Source organism: Haliotis rufescens, unplaced genomic scaffold (assembly GCF_023055435.1).
Source record: "Haliotis rufescens isolate VD_foot unplaced genomic scaffold, xgHalRufe1.0.p SCAF_12, whole genome shotgun sequence".
In the NCBI taxonomy this organism is placed as follows: domain Eukaryota; kingdom Metazoa; phylum Mollusca; class Gastropoda; order Lepetellida; family Haliotidae; genus Haliotis; species Haliotis rufescens.
The window spans coordinates 2,466,955-2,486,886 of NW_025963802.1; the positions used below are offsets into that span (position 1 = coordinate 2,466,955).

The window sequence follows — 19,932 nt, forward strand, 5'->3', positions numbered from 1 at the left end:
GGTTCCCTGACCATCAGCAAGGTTCCCTGACCATCAGCAAGGTTCCCTGACCATCAGCAAGGTTCCCTGACCATCAGCAAGGTTCCCTGACCATCAGCAAGGTTCCCTGACCGTCAGCAAGGTTCCCTGACCGCCAGCAAGGTTCCCTGACCATCAGCAAGGTTCCCTGACCATCAGCAAGGTTCCCTGACCGTTAGCAAGGTTCCCTGACCATCAGCAAGGTTCCCTGACCATCAGCAAGGTTCCCTGACCGTTAGCAAGGTTCCCTGACTGTTAGCAAGGTTCCCTGACCATCAGCAAGGTTCCCTGACCATCAGCAAGGTTCCCTGACCATCAGCAAGGTTCCCTGACCATCAGCAAGGTTCCCTGACCGTTAGCAAGGTTCCCTGACTGTTAGCAAGGTTCCCTGACCATCAGCAAGGTTCCCTGACCATCAGCAAGGTTCCCTGACCGTTAGCAAGGTTCCCTGACTGTTAGCAAGGTTCCCTGACCATCAGCAAGGTTCCCTGACCGTTAGCAAGGTTCCCTGACCATCAGCAAGGTTCCCTGACATGTAGCAAGGTTCCCTGACCAGTAGCTAGTTTCCCTGACACGTAGCAAGGTTCCCTGACCAGTAGCAAGGTTCCCTGACCATTAGCAAGGTTCCTGGGCTTGTAAAAAGTTTCCCTGAACTTTAGCAAGTTTCCCTGACCTGTGGAGACCTCATTCCTGTACCCTGTGTGTGCATGCCAAGCTAAATACAGAACAAAATATACCTGCATGGTCAGTAATGACATCAGAAGCTGTCTTTGAACATCTATATTAATTTTGTAAGGTTATTCTAGTTGAGTGAGTGAGTGAGTTGGGTTTAACGGCGCTTTTAACATTATTCCAGTTATATCACGGCGTGTCAGCTTAATGTTGGAGGAAAGCCCGAAGTGATGCAGGTCTAAGACACTTACCTACCCCCTCGGTGAAACCCACGAGCATGGGTATGGTGCTGACAAACCTAGAAACATAATTGGGGCGAACCGAGATTCAAACCCACAATCATAGGTTTCTGGCGTGCCAAAGGGACGCAACTCTGCACAGCGAAACGCGGCGCCTTAGACGACTGGGCCACACGTTGTCCCTTTTCTAGTTGAGAGCATGAAGGGGTGGAACAATCTCATTAAAATCAGATTTTTACTCTGATACGATGCTTCCCTGTGTGGAGATCTGAGGACACTTTCATAGGTTGGGTCAGGTGAAGTTTTCAACAGCACATCACCATGGGGGGCTTTTTTATTCTTGGAATGAGTGAGTGAAGCATTCAGACAAGCATATCTGATTTCTTCTGAGTGTTTGTTTGTTCTTTAACACCACTCTCAGCAATATTCCATTTATATGATGGCGGTCTGTAAATAATCGAGTCTGGACCAGACAATCCAGTGATTGACATCATGAGCATCGATCTACGCAATTGGGATATGATTAAATGCATCAACCAAGTCGGCAAGCCTGACCACCTGATCCTGTTAGTCGCCTCTTATGACAAACATTATTTGCTGAAGGCCAATTTTCACGGGACGTATCTTGAGTGATTGAGGATGGTTTTACACCGCTTTTATCAATATTCCTGCAAATATTACTACGGGAGTCACATACCCATGTAGGGAATCCAGTATCTTCGATGTGACAAATGCTTTAACTACTAGGCTTCCCCACCGCCCCACTATATTTTGAAAATGAAAATATTCAGGGAACTATACAATTATGTTGTGGATCTTGTACACAGAATGTTGTGTCATCTACACCCAAAAGAGTGAGCTATATATGGACATATCTTTGTGTTCTGCGTTTTCTTTGTGTGTTGCTAAGATCAAGAAACCACACATCCTTCATTTACCATGGACGTTGTGGTCAAAGTTTGCTCAGGGTTCCTCTCATGCACCCTCCTATGGCCATGTCCTCAGACCTCCACACAGAGGGCTGTAATATCGGAGTAGCAGATCGGAGTTTAATGAGATTGTGGGTGGAATGTCCATGACACAGAAACTCTCAATCATGTAGAAACCTGGCGTAGCAGTCACACCAACTCCCAGTCATGACGTGCTGCGTGGAAAGTGGAGATGCAGTATGTCAGACTGGGAGTTAAATCCCTGAGAGGAAGACGGAGTAAAAAAAGCACATGGAATCCTGTGAATGTCCTGTTGATGTTCTCTAAAGTCCTCCAGATAACATGTCCTGACGTTGTGAAAGTGAGATGAATGTCCTATTGCTGTCTTGTGACTGTCCTCAGTACGTCTGTAGAAAGTCATGTGGGTATCATATGGATGTTGTCTTGTGATTGTCCTTGAAAAATGTTGTGAATGTCCTTGATAACTCATGTAAATGTCCTTGTCAAGTCTTGTGGATGTCCCATTGAAGTTAAATGTCCTATACGTCCTGTCCCGCAGTTAATCTCCTGTGAACATCCTGTGAATATCCTGCACTGTCGCAGGGAGAAAACATTCACCACATTTATCACACAACAGCCTTAAAATCCTTTAAAATAAATCTGGGTATCAACCACATCAGTTTGTAAAAGAATTCTGAGTGTGTGCCATCGTCATAACAACCGGAGGCCATTTTCTTCCTGGTTCAACTGATAGGTGGCAGTTCTCCACGTGAGACCGTTTCCTGTTGGTGTGTGGCATGATGGGAGGAGGATGTGCCGCCAGAAGGACCTGGAACTGATAAGATGGTGTACAACAGTTACCATGGTTATATACCACAGGTCTAATGATGAACCAACAGACCAGCAAATAAATTCTTTTTTTTATTCCCTTAGATGAAGAAACTTGAATGATTGCTGTAACTTTTTAAATAATTTTTAAGGTAACATGCATGAAATACTCATATCCCCTGCCAATATGACATGTCAGATTGTGTGCAAATAAATCTTTAAAAATCCCAAACTATCAAAAAGCACCAGTTCACCATTAGACCTACCTATGTGCCAAGTTTGGTTAAGATATCGATTATGGTTTTTGAGTTCTGCTACAGAAATTAACCATGATGGACTGAAGGACGAATAGACAGCACCCATTCCTATATCCCCCTTCCACTTCATGGCGGGGGACAAAATACCAGAGTAAACACAAATTATATTAAAAAGTGTCGGCAAGTACTTGGCAAAACAGAAGCAGCTATGCCACTGCCATTTCTAGAAGTCCGGAACATCTCACATACCCACATTTCATTGTATACCTTTGTGAAATGATGCCTGCTGCAACCTCAGGACAGATTCAAGTACATGTCCCCTCCCTATCATACTGAGGATTGTAAAGACATTTCCACTGTAATGACATACTTCTGGTTTGGCCAAGTAAAAGCTTAATGCAAGACAAACAGAATCTCACATGCTTGTAGCTAGCTTCATAAGACTGCTGCATGCCCTTCCATTCAAATGGCTACCCTTCTAGTTTGGGAAAACATGTCTCATGCAAGACCGTTTTAAAGAGAAAATCTGATACTTCCAGCTACCTTGATGAGAAAGTGATGCACACTTCTGGCTGAATGATATCACTTCCAGTGTGACTTTGAAACAGATATCCATTGCCTCCAACAAAGCGAAATAAGAAAGTACAGAATAACTTCATTCCCCCATTTCAGAACCTCATGCTTCTAGCTACCTCAATGCCCTTTTGGTTTAATCACCTTGACCTTCAATTTCAGCTTTTTAGTTATTGGAAATAATTCTGAGTGTATGACCTTGAGAGTGAATTTGAGCTTCAATATCATGTGGAATCATTTCAAGACTATTAACTGGTTATCCCTCAAATATGATGTTCCGAGGCCGAATTCAGTGCAACAACAATAAAAATAGCAGATGCTATTCATTGAAAGTAGGTCACTGTGACCTGTCATCACGTATCATATATACATTCTGAAATAATATACAAACATGTATAAGACTTAATACATGTATGACACATTTGAGGGAAAATGGCAAACATATTTTGCGAATGACCTTCACTGTGACCTTGACCTTAATATATATGTCACTCGTGACCTTTCCTGATCTCTGCCCTGCCTTCAGGAAGACCACATTTCATTGACCTACAGTAAATCCTTGAATTAGACACTAAACAAACCTTTTTTTTCAGGCTAAGGCCATGAAGATGACCTTGACTTTGACATGACATATCAGGACATGAAGTACACTGTATTTGCAATAATTTTCAACACCTGAAAGTTAAGATAGGTATTCTGTGAGCTAACCGTGGTAATCACATACTTGCAAAGGATGCCAAGTCAGCAATACAGACAAACAAGCACCAGTGTTGTATTCCTTCAATAGAGTACTATTGATCCTTTTACAGAAACATCTTACCTGTCCTTTTCTATTCCCAGGAAGATTTTCCAGTTCTCCACAAATCCAAAGTCATAAGGATTTTTGAAAATCTGCAAGGGAAGAGTATTTGAATATCATTTTCCGAAAAAGTAAGTAATGAATGGAAAGAGAAATTTTGTTGAAAGGCACACTACCAACAGAGCAAGGGTGTGTTGGTCAAACGCCTCCAAGTCCTGCTCTTTAGTCCACTCTTGACATAACAGGGAACCTCATAGAATATTGCTGTGCGGGCATAAAACAAACCAACCAACCAACCAAGAAAAAAATAACTTATAAAAATCCTGATTTTGAACACAATAACAATTGTTTCCAAATTTGTTTGCCAAAGGCACTTAGTTAGGAGTCCTAGATAAATCTCTGTACATGAGACGACAGATGAAGGAGACCCTACCATGCCCTTCTTCCTCAGCCTCTTCCTCTCCTTCTTGTTGATGTGGACCTCGACGCTGGTCTCCGCGGTGCTGATCATGCGGGCGTGCCAGACGGTGAGGAGCCCGAGAGCAATGCAAACCCCTGTACACAGCAGGAACTCGAAGATGATGGCGTTGTGGATCCACTGCCCCTTCAGGTCTGGCTGAAACTCGTCCATGCTGCTTGTCAACATGTCTGCCCCGGTCACAGGCACCTCGGGTGTCACCTGCTTTCACAAAACATTTAGCGATATTAATACACAATCTGAAAAATATGTCTCTGAGACTGAAATACTTTCTAGTTACTTCTGCCAGTGTCATTGTGCCAACCCTCTGAGAAACGTGCTGCAGTGTAACATGGATACCCCACTAAGACACATTATACCGACTGCAAACCGACCAGTCCTTGTTTTATCCCGTTAATGTCAAGCGTCAGACAGGGTAACACCAAGTACCATCTTTTAACGCCTTTTTGGTAAGGTACGGCCAGTAGATCAAGCCAGCAACGTTCCACTCTCCAAGCAAATGCTCCATCCACTATACCACAGAGATGGTTGCAAAGGCCAGATCATGCCTACGACCTTCCACTCTCCAGGCAGATGCTCTATCCACTACACCACGGAGGCGGTCGCATGGCTAGCAGATCAAGCCAACGACCTTCCACTCTCCAGGCAGATGCTCTATCCACTACACCATAGAGGCCGTCGCACGGCCAGGAGATCCAGCGAACAACCTCCCACTCTCACAGCAGATGCTCTATCCAATACACCACAGAGGCGTTCGCAGGGCTAGCAGATCAAGCCAGCGACCTCCCACTCTCCAGGCAGATGCTCTATCCACTACACCACAGAGGCGGTCGTAGGCCTGTAGATCAAGCCAACGACCTTCCACTCTCCAGGCAGATGCTCTATCCACTACACCACGGAGGCGGTCGCACGGCCAGGAGATCAAGAGAACAACCTCCCACTCTCACAGCAGATGCTCTATCCAATACACCACAGAGGCGTTCGCAGGGCTAGCAGATCAAGCCAGCGACCTCCCACTCTCCAGGCAGATGCTCTATCCACTACACCACAGAGGCGGTCGTAGGCCTGTAGATCAAGCCAACGGTCTTCCACACTACGAGGAGATGCTCTATCCACTAAACCATGGAGGTGGTCGCATGGCCAGGAGATCAAGCCAACGACCTTCCACTCTCCAGGCAGATGCTCTATCCAATACACCACAGAGGCGGTCGCACGGCCAGGAGATCCAGCGAACAACCTCCCACTCTCTCAGCAGATGCTCTATCCAATAAACCACAGAGGCGGTCGCACGGCCAGGAGATCAAGCCAACGGCCTTCCACTCTCCAGGCAAATGCTCTATCCAATACACCACAGAGGTGGTCGCACGGCCAGACATCAAGCCAACGACCTCCCAATCTCCAGGCAGATGCTCTAGTCAATACACCACAGAGGCGGTCGCACGGCCAGACATCAAGCCAACGACCTCCCACTCTCCAGGCAGATGCTCTATCCAATACACCACAGAGGTGGTCGCACGGCCAGACATCAAGCCAACGACCTCCCACTCTCCAGGCAGATGCTCTATCCAATACACCACAGAGGTGGTCGCACGGCCAGACATCAAGCCAACGACCTCTCACTCTCCAGGCAGATGCTCTATCCACTACACCACAGAGGCAGTCGCACGGCCAGGAGATCAAGCGAACAACCTCCCACTCTCACAGCAGATGCTCTATCCAATACACCACAGAGGCGTTCGCAGGGCTAGCAGATCAAGCCAGCGACCTCCCACACTCCAGGCAGATGCTCTATCCAATACACCACAGCCAGCGACCTTCCGAATTGCAGTATTTAAAGTATGTGTGAGTGTTTGGTTCTAAATACAATTCAGCATGGTTAAATCTATAAGTAACAAGATCTACACAGTATGTTTATCTCCTGAGCCTATGAATAAATGTTTTTCCCTCAGACCCTGAAAACATGTGACAGAAAAACTTTGGTTGGGATGATTTTTCTCTGCATTCTACATAAAACCTGAGGTTGGTTTGTTTTGGACACTCTGATAGACTTTGCAACAGAAAATTAATGGTTAACCTTTAACAAAGTTGATAAATAGAAATAGAAACATGCAGCGAATATTATCACTTTTGGATGTTACCTTTCTCGAGGTCCACGCTTCCCAGGCGAGATTCACCGGATAAAGTATCCCAGGAAACACAATGTCCTGAAACAGACACATTCTGTCACAGAGACAAGTACTGCAAACTATCGCCATGGCAACTCTTGGCAAAAGGGCATTCCGGCTCAGAACTGGTTCCCCCATATCTCATGCTTGTCGCCCGGGCCAAATAATGTCGGGATTAAGGAGCAGACTATGTGAGTCTGACTTTGTTGATTGCATGTTATACCCTGAGTCTATCTGGATTGTTACAACCTCTGTCTGTCACTGGCTTGCTGGGTTAAGATCTTATTTATATTACACCTTATTTACATGGTTAAAATACATTCTGGAGGAGGTTCTGACAGGTAGCCATGTGCTCCTGTGTCACACCACAAGTGAGCATGGTTTTACACTGCTTCAAGCAATATTCCAGCCATACCAAGGCGGAGTACACCAGAAATGGGCTTCACACAGTGTACCCATGTGGGGTCTTTGGCACGACGAGCTAACACTTTTACAACTAGACTACCCCATCGCCCCTACAACACAAGTACCAACTCAGAAAAAAAATACAAGCTTTACATGTTGCTTGTATACCAGGGCCTCATTCCACAAAGCTATCGTAGCACTAAGGTGATTGTAACTCCCACACTTTAACATAGACTTACATGTTGCTTGTATACCAGGGCCTCATTCCACAAAGCTATCGTAGCACTAAGGTGATTGTAACTCCCACACTTTAACATAGACTTACATGTTGCTTGTATACCAGGGCCTCATTCCACAAAGCTATCGTAGCACTAAGGTGATCGTAACTCCCACACTTTAACATAGACTTACATGTTGCTTGTATACCAGGGCCAAATTCCACAAAGATATTGTAGCACTAAGGTGATCGGAACTCCCACACTTTAACATAGACTTACATGTTGCTTGTATACCAGGGTCTCATTCCACAAAGCTATCATAGCACTAAGGTGATCGTAACTCCCACACTTTAACATAGACTTACATGTTGCTTGTATACCAGGGCCTCATTCCACAAAGCTATCATAGCACTAAGGTGATCGTAACTCCCACACTTTAACGTAGACTTACATATTGCTTGTATACCAGGGCCTCATTCCACAAAGCTATCGTAGCACTAAAGTGATCGTAACTCCCACACTTTAACATAGACTTACATGTTGCTTGTATACCAGGGCCTCATTCCACAAAAATATCGTAGCACTAAGGTGATTGTAACTCCCACACTTTAACATAGACTTACATGTTGCTTGTATACCAGGGCCTCATTCCACAAAGCTATCGTAGCACTAAGGTGATTGTAACTCCCACACTTTAACATAGACTTACATGTTGCTTGTATACCAGGGCCTCATTCCACAAAGCTATCGTAGCACTAAGGTGATTGTAACTCCCACACTTTAACATAGACTTACATGTTGCTTGTATACCAGGGCCTCATTCCACAAAGCTATCGTAGCACTAAGGTGATTGTAACTCCCACACTTTAACATAGACTTACATGTTGCTTGTATACCAGGGCCTCATTCCACAAAGCTATCGTAGCACTAAGGTGATTGTAACTCCCACACTTTAACATAGACTTACATGTTGCTTGTATACCAGGGCCTCATTCCACAAAGCTATCGTAGCACTAAGGTGATTGTAACTCCCACACTTTAACATAGACTTACATGTTGCTTGTATACCAGGGCCTCATTCCACAAAGCTATCGTAGCACTAAGGTGATTGTAACTCCCACACTTTAACATAGACTTACATGTTGCTTGTATACCAGGGCCTCATTCCACAAAGCTATCGTAGCACTAAGGTGATTGTAACTCCCACACTTTAACATAGACTTACATGTTGCTTGTATACCAGGGCCTCATTCCACAAAGCTATCGTAGCACTAAGGTGATTGTAACTCCCACACTTTAACATAGACTTACATGTTGCTTGTATACCAGGGCCTCATTCCACAAAGCTATCGTAGCACTAAGGTGATTGTAACTCCCACACTTTAACATAGACTTACATGTTGCTTGTATACCAGGGCCTCATTCCACAAAGCTATCGTAGCACTAAGGTGATTGTAACTCCCACACTTTAACATAGACTTACATGTTGCTTGTATACCAGGGCCTCATTCCACAAAGCTATCGTAGCACTAAGGTGATTGTAACTCCCACACTTTAACATAGACTTACATGTTGCTTGTATACCAGGGCCTCATTCCACAAAGCTATCGTAGCACTAAGGTGATTGTAACTCCCACACTTTAACATAGACTTACATGTTGCTTGTATACCAGGGCCTCATTCCACAAAGCTATCGTAGCACTAAGGTGATTGTAACTCCCACACTTTAACATAGACTTACATGTTGCTTGTATACCAGGGCCTCATTCCACAAAGCTATCGTAGCACTAAGGTGATTGAAACTCCCACACTTTAACATAGACTTACATGTTGCTTGTATACCAGGGCCTCATTCCACAAAGATATCGTAGCACTAAGGTGATTGTAACTCCCACACTTTAACATAGACTTACATGTTGCTTGTATACCAGGGCCTCATTCCACAAAGATATCGTAGCACTAAGGTGATTGTAACTCCCACACTTTAACATAGACTTACATGTTGCTTGTATACCAGGGTCTCATTCCACAAAGCTATCGTAGCACTAAGGTGATTGTAACTCCCACACTTTAACATAGACTTACATGTTGCTTGTATACCAGGGTCTCATTCCACAAAGCTATCGTAGCACTAAGGTGATTGTAACTCCCACACTTTAACATAGACTTACATGTTGCTTGTATACCAGGGTCTCATTCCACAAAGCTATCGTAGCACTAAGGTGATTGTAACTCCCACACTTTAACATAGACTTACATGTTGCTTGTATACCAGGGCCTCATTCCACAAAGCTATCGTAGCACTAAGGTGATTGTAACTCCCACACTTTAACATAGACTTACATGTTGCTTGTATACCAGGGCCTCATTCCACAAAGATATCGTAGCACTAAGGTGATTGTAACTCCCACACTTTAACATAGACTTACATGTTGCTTGTATACCAGGGCCTCATTCCACAAAGATATCGTAGCACTAAGGTGATTGTAACTCCCACACTTTAACATAGACTTACAACAGTTGTAGAGCTACGTAGAATGGGTCCCCGCCATTCTGTAATCAACACCAACTGAGTGCACAAACTAAACGCATCATGACAATGCCGAGTTGGGCACTTGAAGATGTTTACAATGTAGTCAGTCAGAAAGTTAGGAATGGTTAGAAGATTAAATCTGTTTGTTGTATAATATCACAATATTCCATCTATATGACAGTGGCCTGTAACTAATCGTGTCTGGACCAGACATTCCAGTGACTAATATTGTCAAAAATGACAGGGTATGATGACACGCTATCAACCAAGTCACTGAGTCTGACCACTGATCCGTTTGGTCGCCTTAGTCTGTCTCCTGAACCCCAGAGACTAAACAACAAAATGAATCAGAGTCAAGTCTAGCATTATCTGGCAAGTCTAGACTGCCTCAGGCCTGAAATTAAGCATTATTCTGGGCTCCATTTGGATTTTACTTTACTTTACTTTTACACGTGAACGTGCCTTGGGCATGCTTCAAGTTGGTACGTCAAGTAGAGTCGTTGCACAACGGTTTCAATGCCATCATTCAACAGTCCTCAGGCTACTGAGCAGATACCAGCAGACAAGAACCACCAGAGATCGACCAGTTGTGTTTGTAATATTTCAAGATTTATTGCTGGTGCGTTTTCAATGCTGTTCAGTATATATATATACAGTAAACTACGGTTATAACGAATTCAAAGGGACTACTAATTTCAATTTGTTATAACCGTAGTTCGTATTAACTATATGCACGACATTTATACAGCAGATGGACAGGACCAAGAGATAGTTTGTATTCGTCAGTTCGTCATAAATGTAGTTTACTGTATTTAAATAACATAACTTTATTTCTGGGACTAAAATTCAGTCATGGTTGCCTCTTACAACCAGAATAGTTACCTGGGCACCTATTCAAACCAAGAATCCCCCGAGGGTTTTAAAAATTTTGAAGTTCAGCAGCAAGATGGCCGTACAGACTAAAATGAATATGGAACAGCTGAAGTATTGCTGTGTTAGCAACATTCAGTTCACTGCCTGGGAGTGTGCTTACCTTGCTGCCGTAGAAGTGCTGTTTGAAGAGGTTGTAGCCGACGCTGCTGACGTAGATGGTGCCAGACCACATGTACACACAGAACATGAAGAAGTAGCGGTGGTTGTAGAAGCCGACGCAGTTGTTCAGCCAGGCTGGGGGGTTGAGGAAAACGAGCTGGAGGAGAACATGTATGGGAACAGGGAGACATAGCCATTCCCTTGTCAAGAGTCAGCAGTATAGTTGGTTGGTTGGTTGGTTGGTTGGTTGGTTGTTTAAAGCCGCACTCAGCAATATTCCAGCTATATGACGGCGGTCTGTAAATAATCGAGTCTGGACCAGACAATCCAGTGATTGATATCATGAGCATCGATCCACGCAATTGGGATCGATGACATGCATCAACCAAGTCAGCGAGCCTGACCACCCGATCCCGTTAGTCGCCTTTTACGACAAGCATAGTCACCTTTTACGGCAAGCATGGGTTGCTGAAGACCTATTCTACCCCGGAATCTTCACGGTGTGAGCAGTATAGGTCTGTATAAATGTGTGCTAGGATAACACTGAGAGGTTCATGTTAGTAAATAATGGTCCCTTGCAAGTATAGAATAGCATACATTTCGCATAAGATTCGTCCCTAGGGAGAACTATACATCATGTGAGAAGGTCAGGTGTGCACATGTGGTCAATATGCGAAAATAAGGACAGCAATTGTTATACCTCTATTAAGAATCTTGCAATTCCATTGGTTAATCATGTGATGAAACAATGTACCCTAATGTGGACCCCCCAGAATATTGACCTCATCTTCCTGAGGCAAGGGAGTAAACTGACTATGAAAGTCCAGTTTCCACCCTTGTCAAACCTGGCTGGCATTTCCAGGCTCGATTGTAGTGCCACCAGTTACTATTACGAGTTTTGTCCCTTCTATGTCCCTCCTATTGACCAATCAGATTCCACCTCTCATATCGCTTGCAATTGCCCCAAACAAAATTGAGGCGTCCAGTCATGACGATCTGATCGATAATCAAAATCTATATTGTAACAACAAGGGCCTTATCTCACGAAGTGCATCAATTCACTTGAGTACCTTGAAAAATATGAAAACATGAAAAGATTTGCAAAATATCAGTCGATGCCCATTGGGCAGTACACATGCTCTGCAAATGCTTCAGTCAACCAAAATCTCCATGTTGAAATCCATATTGTTTACAACCAGATATCTAGTTCCTTACACAATTTTGAAAGTAACTCCGGAATTCCAGTCTTGTTTGCCAAGGGCGAAAACTGGACTTTTATAGTCAGTTAACGCCATTGCCACTGGAAGATGTACAATCTCATTAAAATCACATCTTAGTTCTTGCTACCGCTAAACAAAGATCTGAGGACATCCCATTACGGGTCATGTCAGAACGACCATCGATTTCGTCAAGCGATTTTGATCGGACTATGCATAGACTTGTTAGTCCAGCCAGAATATAACTATAATGCCAGCCTAGTTTGGCAAGAGTGGAAACAGGACAGTCAGTTAACTCCCTTGCCTCGGGAAGATGGATTCCGGCCTGTGTGGAGATTGACTCGGTGAAAGGATACGACAGTGATGATCCATCTTCATTACGCACTGGCGGCACACGCTGCAATGGTGTGTGCGAGGAGGCTTGGGGGAGATGCATTTCTTGCAGATGGAGACAACTTCTGGCAGGTTCTGCACACACAGAGTCAGGTAGTAAGCAACATTCTAGGGATACTTACAATCTGCGGAATTTGAAACTATAGCTTTACATAACCCTTTTTATAATTGGATCAATATAACAAAGTTATTACATCTGGAAGGCATCTGATGAAGTGTCCTTGCATGTAACAGTGGCATGGTGTACTTACATCTGGAGGGTGTCTGGTGTACTTACATCTGGGGGGTGTCTGGTGTACTTACATCTGGAGGGTGTCTGGTGTACTTACATCTGGAGGGTGTCTGGTGTACTTACATCTGGGGGGTGTCTGGTGTACTTACATCTGGAGGGTGTCTGGTGTACTTACATCTGGGGGGTGTCTGGTGTACTTACATCTTGAGGGTGTCTGGTGTACTTACATCTGGAAGGCATCTGGTGAAGTGTCCTTGCATGCAACAGTGGCATGGTGTACTTACATCTGGAGGGTGTCTGGTGTACTTACATCTGGAGGGTGTCTGGTGATCTTACATCTGGAGGGTGTCTGGAGCTGGTATACTTACATCTGGAGGGTGTCTGGAGCTGGTATACTTACATCTGGAGGGTGTCTGGAGCTGGTGTACTTACATCTGGTGGGTGTCTGGTATACTTACATCTGGAGGGTGTCTGGTGTACTTACATCTGGAGGGTGTCTGGTGTACTTACATCTGGAGGGTGTCTGGTGATCTTACATCTGGAGGGTGTCTGGAGCTGGTATACTTACATCTGGAGGGTGTCTGGGGCTGGTGTACTTACATCTTGAGGGTGTCTGGTGTACTTACATCTTGAGGGTGTCTGGTGTACTTACATCTTGAGGGTGTCTGGAGCTGGTATACTTACATCTGGAGGGTGTCTGGAGCTGGTATACTTACATCTGGAGGGCGTCTGGAGCTGGTGTACTTACATCTGGAGGGTGTCTGGTATACTTACATCTGGAAGGTGTCTAGAGCTGGTGTACTTACATCTGGAGGGTGTCTTGGGCTGGTATACTTACATCTGGAGGGTGTCTGGGGCTGGTATACTTACATCTGGAGGGTGTCTGGTATACTTACATCTGGAGGGTGTCTGGTATACTTACATCTGGAGGGTGTCTAGAGCTGGTGTACTTACATCTGGAGGGTGTCTTGGGCTGGTATACTTACATCTGGAGGGTGTCTGGTATACTTACATCTGGAGGGTGTCTGGTGTACTTACATCTGGAGGGTGTCTGGAGCTGGTATACTTACATCTGGAGGGCGTCTGGAGCTGGTGTACTTACATCTGGAGGGTGTCTGGTATACTTACATCTGGAAGGTGTCTAGAGCTGGTGTACTTACATCTGGAGGGTGTCTTGGGCTGGTATACTTACATCTGGAGGGTGTCTGGGGCTGGTATACTTACATCTGGAGGGTGTCTGGTATACTTACATCTGGAGGGTGTCTGGTATACTTACATCTGGAGGGTGTCTAGAGCTGGTGTACTTACATCTGGAGGGTGTCTGGGGCTGGTATACTTACATCTGGTGGGTGTCTGGTGTACTTACATCTGGAAGGTGTCTGGGGCTGGTATACTTACATCTGGTGGGTGTCTGGTGTACTTACATCTGGAGGGTGTCTGGGGCTGGTATACTTACATCTGGTGGGTGTCTGGTGTACTTACATCTGGTGGGTGTCTGGTATACTTACATCTGGTGGGTGTCTGGTATACTTACATCTGGTGGGTGTCTGGTATACTTACATCTGGAAGGTGTCTGGAGCTGGTGTACTTACATCTGGAGGGTGTCTGGGGCTGGTATACTTACATCTGGGGGGTGTCCGGGGCTGGTGTACTTACATCTGGGGGGTGTCTGGAGCTGGTATACTGACATCTGGAGGGTGTCTGGTGTACTTCCATCTGGAGGGTGTCTGGGGCTGGTGTACTTACATCTGGGGGGTGTCTGGTGTACTTCCATCTGGAGGGTGTCTGGGGCTGGTATACTGACATCTGGAGGGTGTCTGGGGCTGGTGTACTTACATCTGGGGGGTGTCTGGTGTACTTCCATCTGGAGGGTGTCTGGGGCTGGTATACTGACATCTGGAGGGTGTCTGGGGCTGGTGTACTTACATCTGGGGGGTGTCTGGTGTACTTACATCTGGAGGGTGTCTGGTGTACTTACATCTGGGGGGTGTCTGGTGTACTTCCATCTGGAGGGTGTCTGGGGCTGGTGTACTTACATCTGGGGGGTGTCCGGGGCTGGTGTACTTACATCTGGGGGGTGTCTGGAGCTGGTATACTGACATCTGGAGGGTGTCTGGTGTACTTCCATCTGGAGGGTGTCTGGGGCTGGTGTACTTACATCTGGGGGGTGTCCGGGGCTGGTGTACTTACATTTGGAGGGTGTCTGGAGCTGGTATACTGACATCTGGAGGGTGTCTGGTGTACTTCCATCTGGAGGGTGTCTGGGGCTGGTATACTTACATCTGGGGGGTGTCCGGGGTTGGTGTACTTACATCTGGGGGGTGTCCGGGGCTGGTGAAGCAGGCCATGATGTAGTTGAAGATGATCATGAGAAGCAGCCAGTGCCCAAACACCAGGTGAAACACAGTAGCTGCCATAGACTCGTAGTAAATATGTGGAAGCAGACACACATAGAAGATGGCCACTACCATCGTCGTCAGGAACACAACCATTGTTACCATAATCTGAAATATTAAGACAAATATTATACTGAAATGTGTTTTTACTCATAAAAAGAGATGTCTTCCCCTGTTTTGATTCATTAGTTCAATTTGTTACTACATAGAAAATCTCATCCGAGTTTCTTTTGATATCAAATTTATCAACGAGTGTTGATATAATTGATATCAAAAGACACAAGGGTGAGATTCTATTTATCATCAAACAATCATTCTTCCAAGTTTTTCAATTTGTAGACAGTAATAAGCAGTGTCTAAGTGTAAAAAGTACTGCTAACAGCTTCAGAAGTAGAACCATTAGTGATGTTATTTGATTGTGACGTCATGGTAACCAATGAAGTCACAATGGTCTAAAAAGCATTGTGATGCAATTACATTGCAGCGATATCTACAATGTAGATATCGCTTGATCTCGCCCAAGCATATTTCCTGTGGGAGCCAGTTATCGATGATAAATGTATAAATCTGCTTGCAAATTTGAAAAACAATAATAGTGAGTGAGTATGGTTTTACGCCACTTTTAGCAATATTCCAGCAATATCATGGCGGGGGACACCGGCAAATGGGCTTCACACCTTGTACCCATGTCGGGAACCGAACCGAGGTCTTCAGCGTGACAAGCCAACACTTTAACCACTAGGCTACCCCACCTCCCTGAAAAACAATAATAGGAACATACAATCTCATTAAAATCAGATCTTAGATCTCGCTACCGCTAAACAAAGATCTGAGGACATCCCATTACGGGTCAGATCGACCTGGCGCGAACTTTGACCGACCAATGGAATGACCAATCAGAAGGTAGCTTCCTCGTGCTTTACGGCACTAATTTCAAATTGGCAACTACGCTTTCGAAACATATTTTGACAAATTCTCGATTACAAATCTGAAACCTAAACAAAAGAACATTCTGGAGTGGCTAATAGATGGTCTATATTGTATGTATTCAGTCGTTAAACCCGTAACTATCTTTCGGAATACCCCGTGTTAAAGTTTTCAAAATTGCATGTTTAGAAATCACAATCCGACTGTCACTTTCATAATTTGGTAAGCGACGCTCTGATTGGTCAGATGAAAGGTCGTTCTGACGTGACCCCTAATGGGATGTCTTCAGATCTTTGTTTAGCGATAGCGAGAACTAAGGTCTGATTTTAATGAGATTGAGGAACATATAGCCTGGAAAATGGTTTCATGCAAGATGGATAGACACAGAGAAAAAGTCTTACCGGACCCATATACTTTGCAAAATGATCCACACACCAAAACATTGGTTCCATCATTGCGTCTGTGGCAGTGTTACAAGAGTTATGGTCATTGTAAAACAGACTTTTGTACACAAGTGACCACCATTTCCTGTGCCTCTTGACCCACGCCCACACGCGAGATGGACAGTGGTGCACACGCCACGTGATACGGCCCATCAGGAGGACAGACCGTAGCACAAACATTTGCTGCTTCCTGAAGAGATTCGTCAGCTACAACTGAAACGAGAGAATAAAGTATGACAACATCATCTCTAATTTAGTGATTCCTATAGGCCTGACTTTCATAATGCAATTTATTTTGCAATAATGATTTATGTATTGCGATACGTACCACACTATATTGCATTCTTTCATCTGTAATTTGATTTTCTGATCATGTTTTCGTTTTTTTGTCCAAAATGGAACCATACACTGGAATTTTCCAGCACATTTTTTTACAACTTTGCTGACGTCCACAAGTGAAAAAAACCATTATAAACAGGAAGCTGGTCACGAAACGTTTTGCTTTTTCGATCACACGAATCAGTTGCTAATTCCATCATTTTAGTTTTGACTTTACACTTATGTCAACTTTGCCAACAAGATGAAAATCTGCATGTTTTTTAATAGGAAATATACATATTGTAATCATTGGTATTTAACATCATGGCATATCTCTATAATTACTGTCAATAACTATTAGAGGCTCTCTTGTACCATATGCTTGATACAGACGTCATATGGCAGGTTTCTGTCATATAGATATTTCCTTTACATATAGCTTTTTATTCGTGAAAATTCAGATAATTGTCCCCTAGAACATACACTTTCAATATAAACTAAAAAGTGATACATAGAAACACAACAGTGGGTTCTAACACCGTTATCAAGCAAGTTACCATCACTTGCTTGATAACAGTGTTAAAACCTCCACCCAAACGTCACTCCTAATTGTAATAAAGAAGTTGTTCATCCATATATCTTATCATTACTTAAATGATAATGATACTTTGAAAAACACTAATTTATGACATGTGGATATGGTCACAATAATTGGTTACGTTGCACACCAGTCCATAGGCGAATAACGTCAATACGTTTATATAGTCATAAAGTGTCATCTCACGTGAATTTGACCATAACATCGCTAACGACTTCCAAACACGTGACTTTCAGACGCAGATTGACGCATTCGTCACCAGGCTTGATATTGACAAGATCAATGCTGTTAAACGGGCATCCAGGCATCTGCCACCTTCACTGCCAAATGCAGCCGTGCAAGTGCAGAATTAAATAATGTGACAATTTCTACTAACTGTAACGAGAGCATTGAATGTAGACGAATACCTTCCAAATCATCTTTGTCGATGATTGTGTCACATTGTCCGTTGTCTTTTACAACTACAAGTTCAGAGTAGTTCTACTGCTTCTCAATATTTCGAGCACGAGATGAGGAAGTAGGTTACGTCCCTTTGTGTACAAGATTTCAAGCTCCTCACAGTGATAGCCCGTTCGCGGAGCTCTCTATACGAGAGTGAAATGGTGTCACGCGCTGTATAGGAGCTTGACAAGAGTTTTCAAGCTCCTCAACATCGAAATGGTAACGATAGTGTCACGCGCTGGGAAGGAGCTTGACAAGATTTACCACTCGGAAAACTCTCGGCCTCTTCCGGGAATGTATTTGGCCCATTCCAGGTATTAGCTGGGGTGAGTGAGTAAAATGTGTTTTTCACGTCGCATCGCCGAGAAGTCACTTCAAGTGTTTGCAACTTCTCCTCCATCACTGAAAAGACGGATGGAACAAGGCGGTACCATCTCTAAACGAGTGATTGTCAAGTGTCGTGCTCTATTCGTACTTTTGTGTTTTTATGTATTAATAAAAACACATCAAGTGTATTGGACAATTTGTTGAGCGGCACTCAGATCGACAGGACCGGCTTGCATAGTCACGTGACACTCATGTCTCAACTTAGTTAAACAAGGAAGAAATAAAATGAGGACATACACGTTGTTTAAAGATAAGTATGTCTTGTTTGATAGGCATTTTTGATAAGTTGGAGTACTAATTAAGGATAGTATTTATGGATGAACAACTTCTTTATTACAATAAGAGCGACGCTCGGTGTAGGTTCTAACACTTGCTTGATAACGGTGTTGGAAACTACACCGAAACGTCGCTCTTAATTATAATAAAGAAGTTGTTCACCCATAAATCATATCCTTACTTGATAATTATGTCGTTGAACCTTATGTGAAACATCCCCTCACATGCATGCACTGGCTTAATTTAGATGTGGAGTGGCGCCTTTAAGAGTAGAGACTGGTCGCGAAGAGAATGTACCTGGAGAAAAATATATTGTCTTAACTGTACAGACTTTATCAGGGACGAAGAGTATGTTTTATATATATGCCCTATATATAACGTCCAGAAGACCAACCGTCTTACTACATGTAACTTTACTCTACCTTATTTTAACACAATGTTTTGTACAGACAAATTTACTCTCGTATTATAGTAAACCCAGATCTTATCTTTTGCGTTGCCAAAACCTGTTATGCGCTGAAAGATTTGATATGGGTAATGTATGTGAATGTATACGTGTATATACATTAGATTGTTTTATGTTATGTATATTGTGTATAGTTAGCTATTTTAGTCTCCTCATAAAATAACATTTTATGTATTTTATTATTTTGGTTTTATTGTATCTGATAAATCGCTGTGCGGCTGGTCGTAGATATTGTGGTCATACATCTACATAACATGTATTTGTATTTTGAATGTATCTATGAGTGAGAGATAAGTAAACACTTCTGTCTGTCTGTCTGTCTTCTACTGAAACGTCTCGCGTGATTTGCAAGAGTTTTCACCCGGCTTTTAAAAAATTTCCATTTGGAACAAAAAATATGTTTTTTCAACATATAACACTGACTTAGGCCTCGCATCAACATTTGCTTGTTGACGCATGTAGGTACCTCTTTGCAACGTTGTTTATTTATAAAATGACAAGTCTTTTGTTTGGAATATACACAACAAAAGAATTGCGAAGTAGACCTTTTCGAAACTGCATGTCCACGATAATGTAAATCCGGTTGAGTCTACCAAGTCGATTAATCAACGTTTGATTATGTCCATGGTAATGAATGTAGCATGAAAGTCACGGACCTGTATTCAATAATTCCGAGCTAAGTATTGTTTATA

At 43.6% G+C, this 19,932-nt stretch overlaps 1 protein-coding gene across 3 annotated transcripts; it reads right to left on the minus strand.

Moving 5' to 3' along the window:
• Positions 1 to 1,463: 1,463 nt before the first annotated feature.
• LOC124138131 (palmitoyltransferase ZDHHC16-like) lies at positions 1,464 to 18,230 on the minus strand. 3 transcript variants are annotated; one of them, XM_048393256.1, is made up of 9 exons: positions 18,078 to 18,230; positions 16,713 to 16,967; positions 15,301 to 15,492; positions 12,720 to 12,831; positions 11,148 to 11,281; positions 6,932 to 6,997; positions 4,749 to 4,997; positions 4,337 to 4,407; positions 1,464 to 2,687 (listed from the first exon to the last, which is right to left on the minus strand). In XM_048393256.1, the coding sequence occupies exons 2-9, from the start codon at positions 16,932 to 16,934 to the stop codon at positions 2,570 to 2,572; spliced, it is 1,164 nt and encodes a 387-aa protein (XP_048249213.1). In that variant the 5' UTR covers positions 16,935 to 16,967; positions 18,078 to 18,230; the 3' UTR covers positions 1,464 to 2,569. The 3 variants fall into 3 exon arrangements, with proteins under 3 accessions (XP_048249213.1, XP_048249211.1, XP_048249212.1); XM_048393254.1 differs by having other exon boundaries at positions 1,464 to 2,693; positions 18,078 to 18,227; XM_048393255.1 differs by having other exon boundaries at positions 1,464 to 2,693; positions 4,749 to 4,994; positions 18,078 to 18,226.
• Between the last annotated feature and the right edge of the window lie 1,702 nt (positions 18,231 to 19,932).

Coding starts and splice junctions, on each gene's coding strand:
- LOC124138131 (XM_048393254.1), bottom strand. CDS start 16,934: ATGTTTGTGCTACGGTCTGTCCTCCTGATGGGCCGTATCACGTGGCGT. Junction 12,832..15,300: donor GCCCCGGACACCCCCCAGAT/GTAAGTACACCA, acceptor CTGTGTGTGCAG/AACCTGCCAGAAGTTGTCTC. Junction 4,408..4,748: donor GGCTGAGGAAGAAGGGCATG/GTAGGGTCTCCT, acceptor CTTCCCTTGCAG/ATTTTCAAAAATCCTTATGA.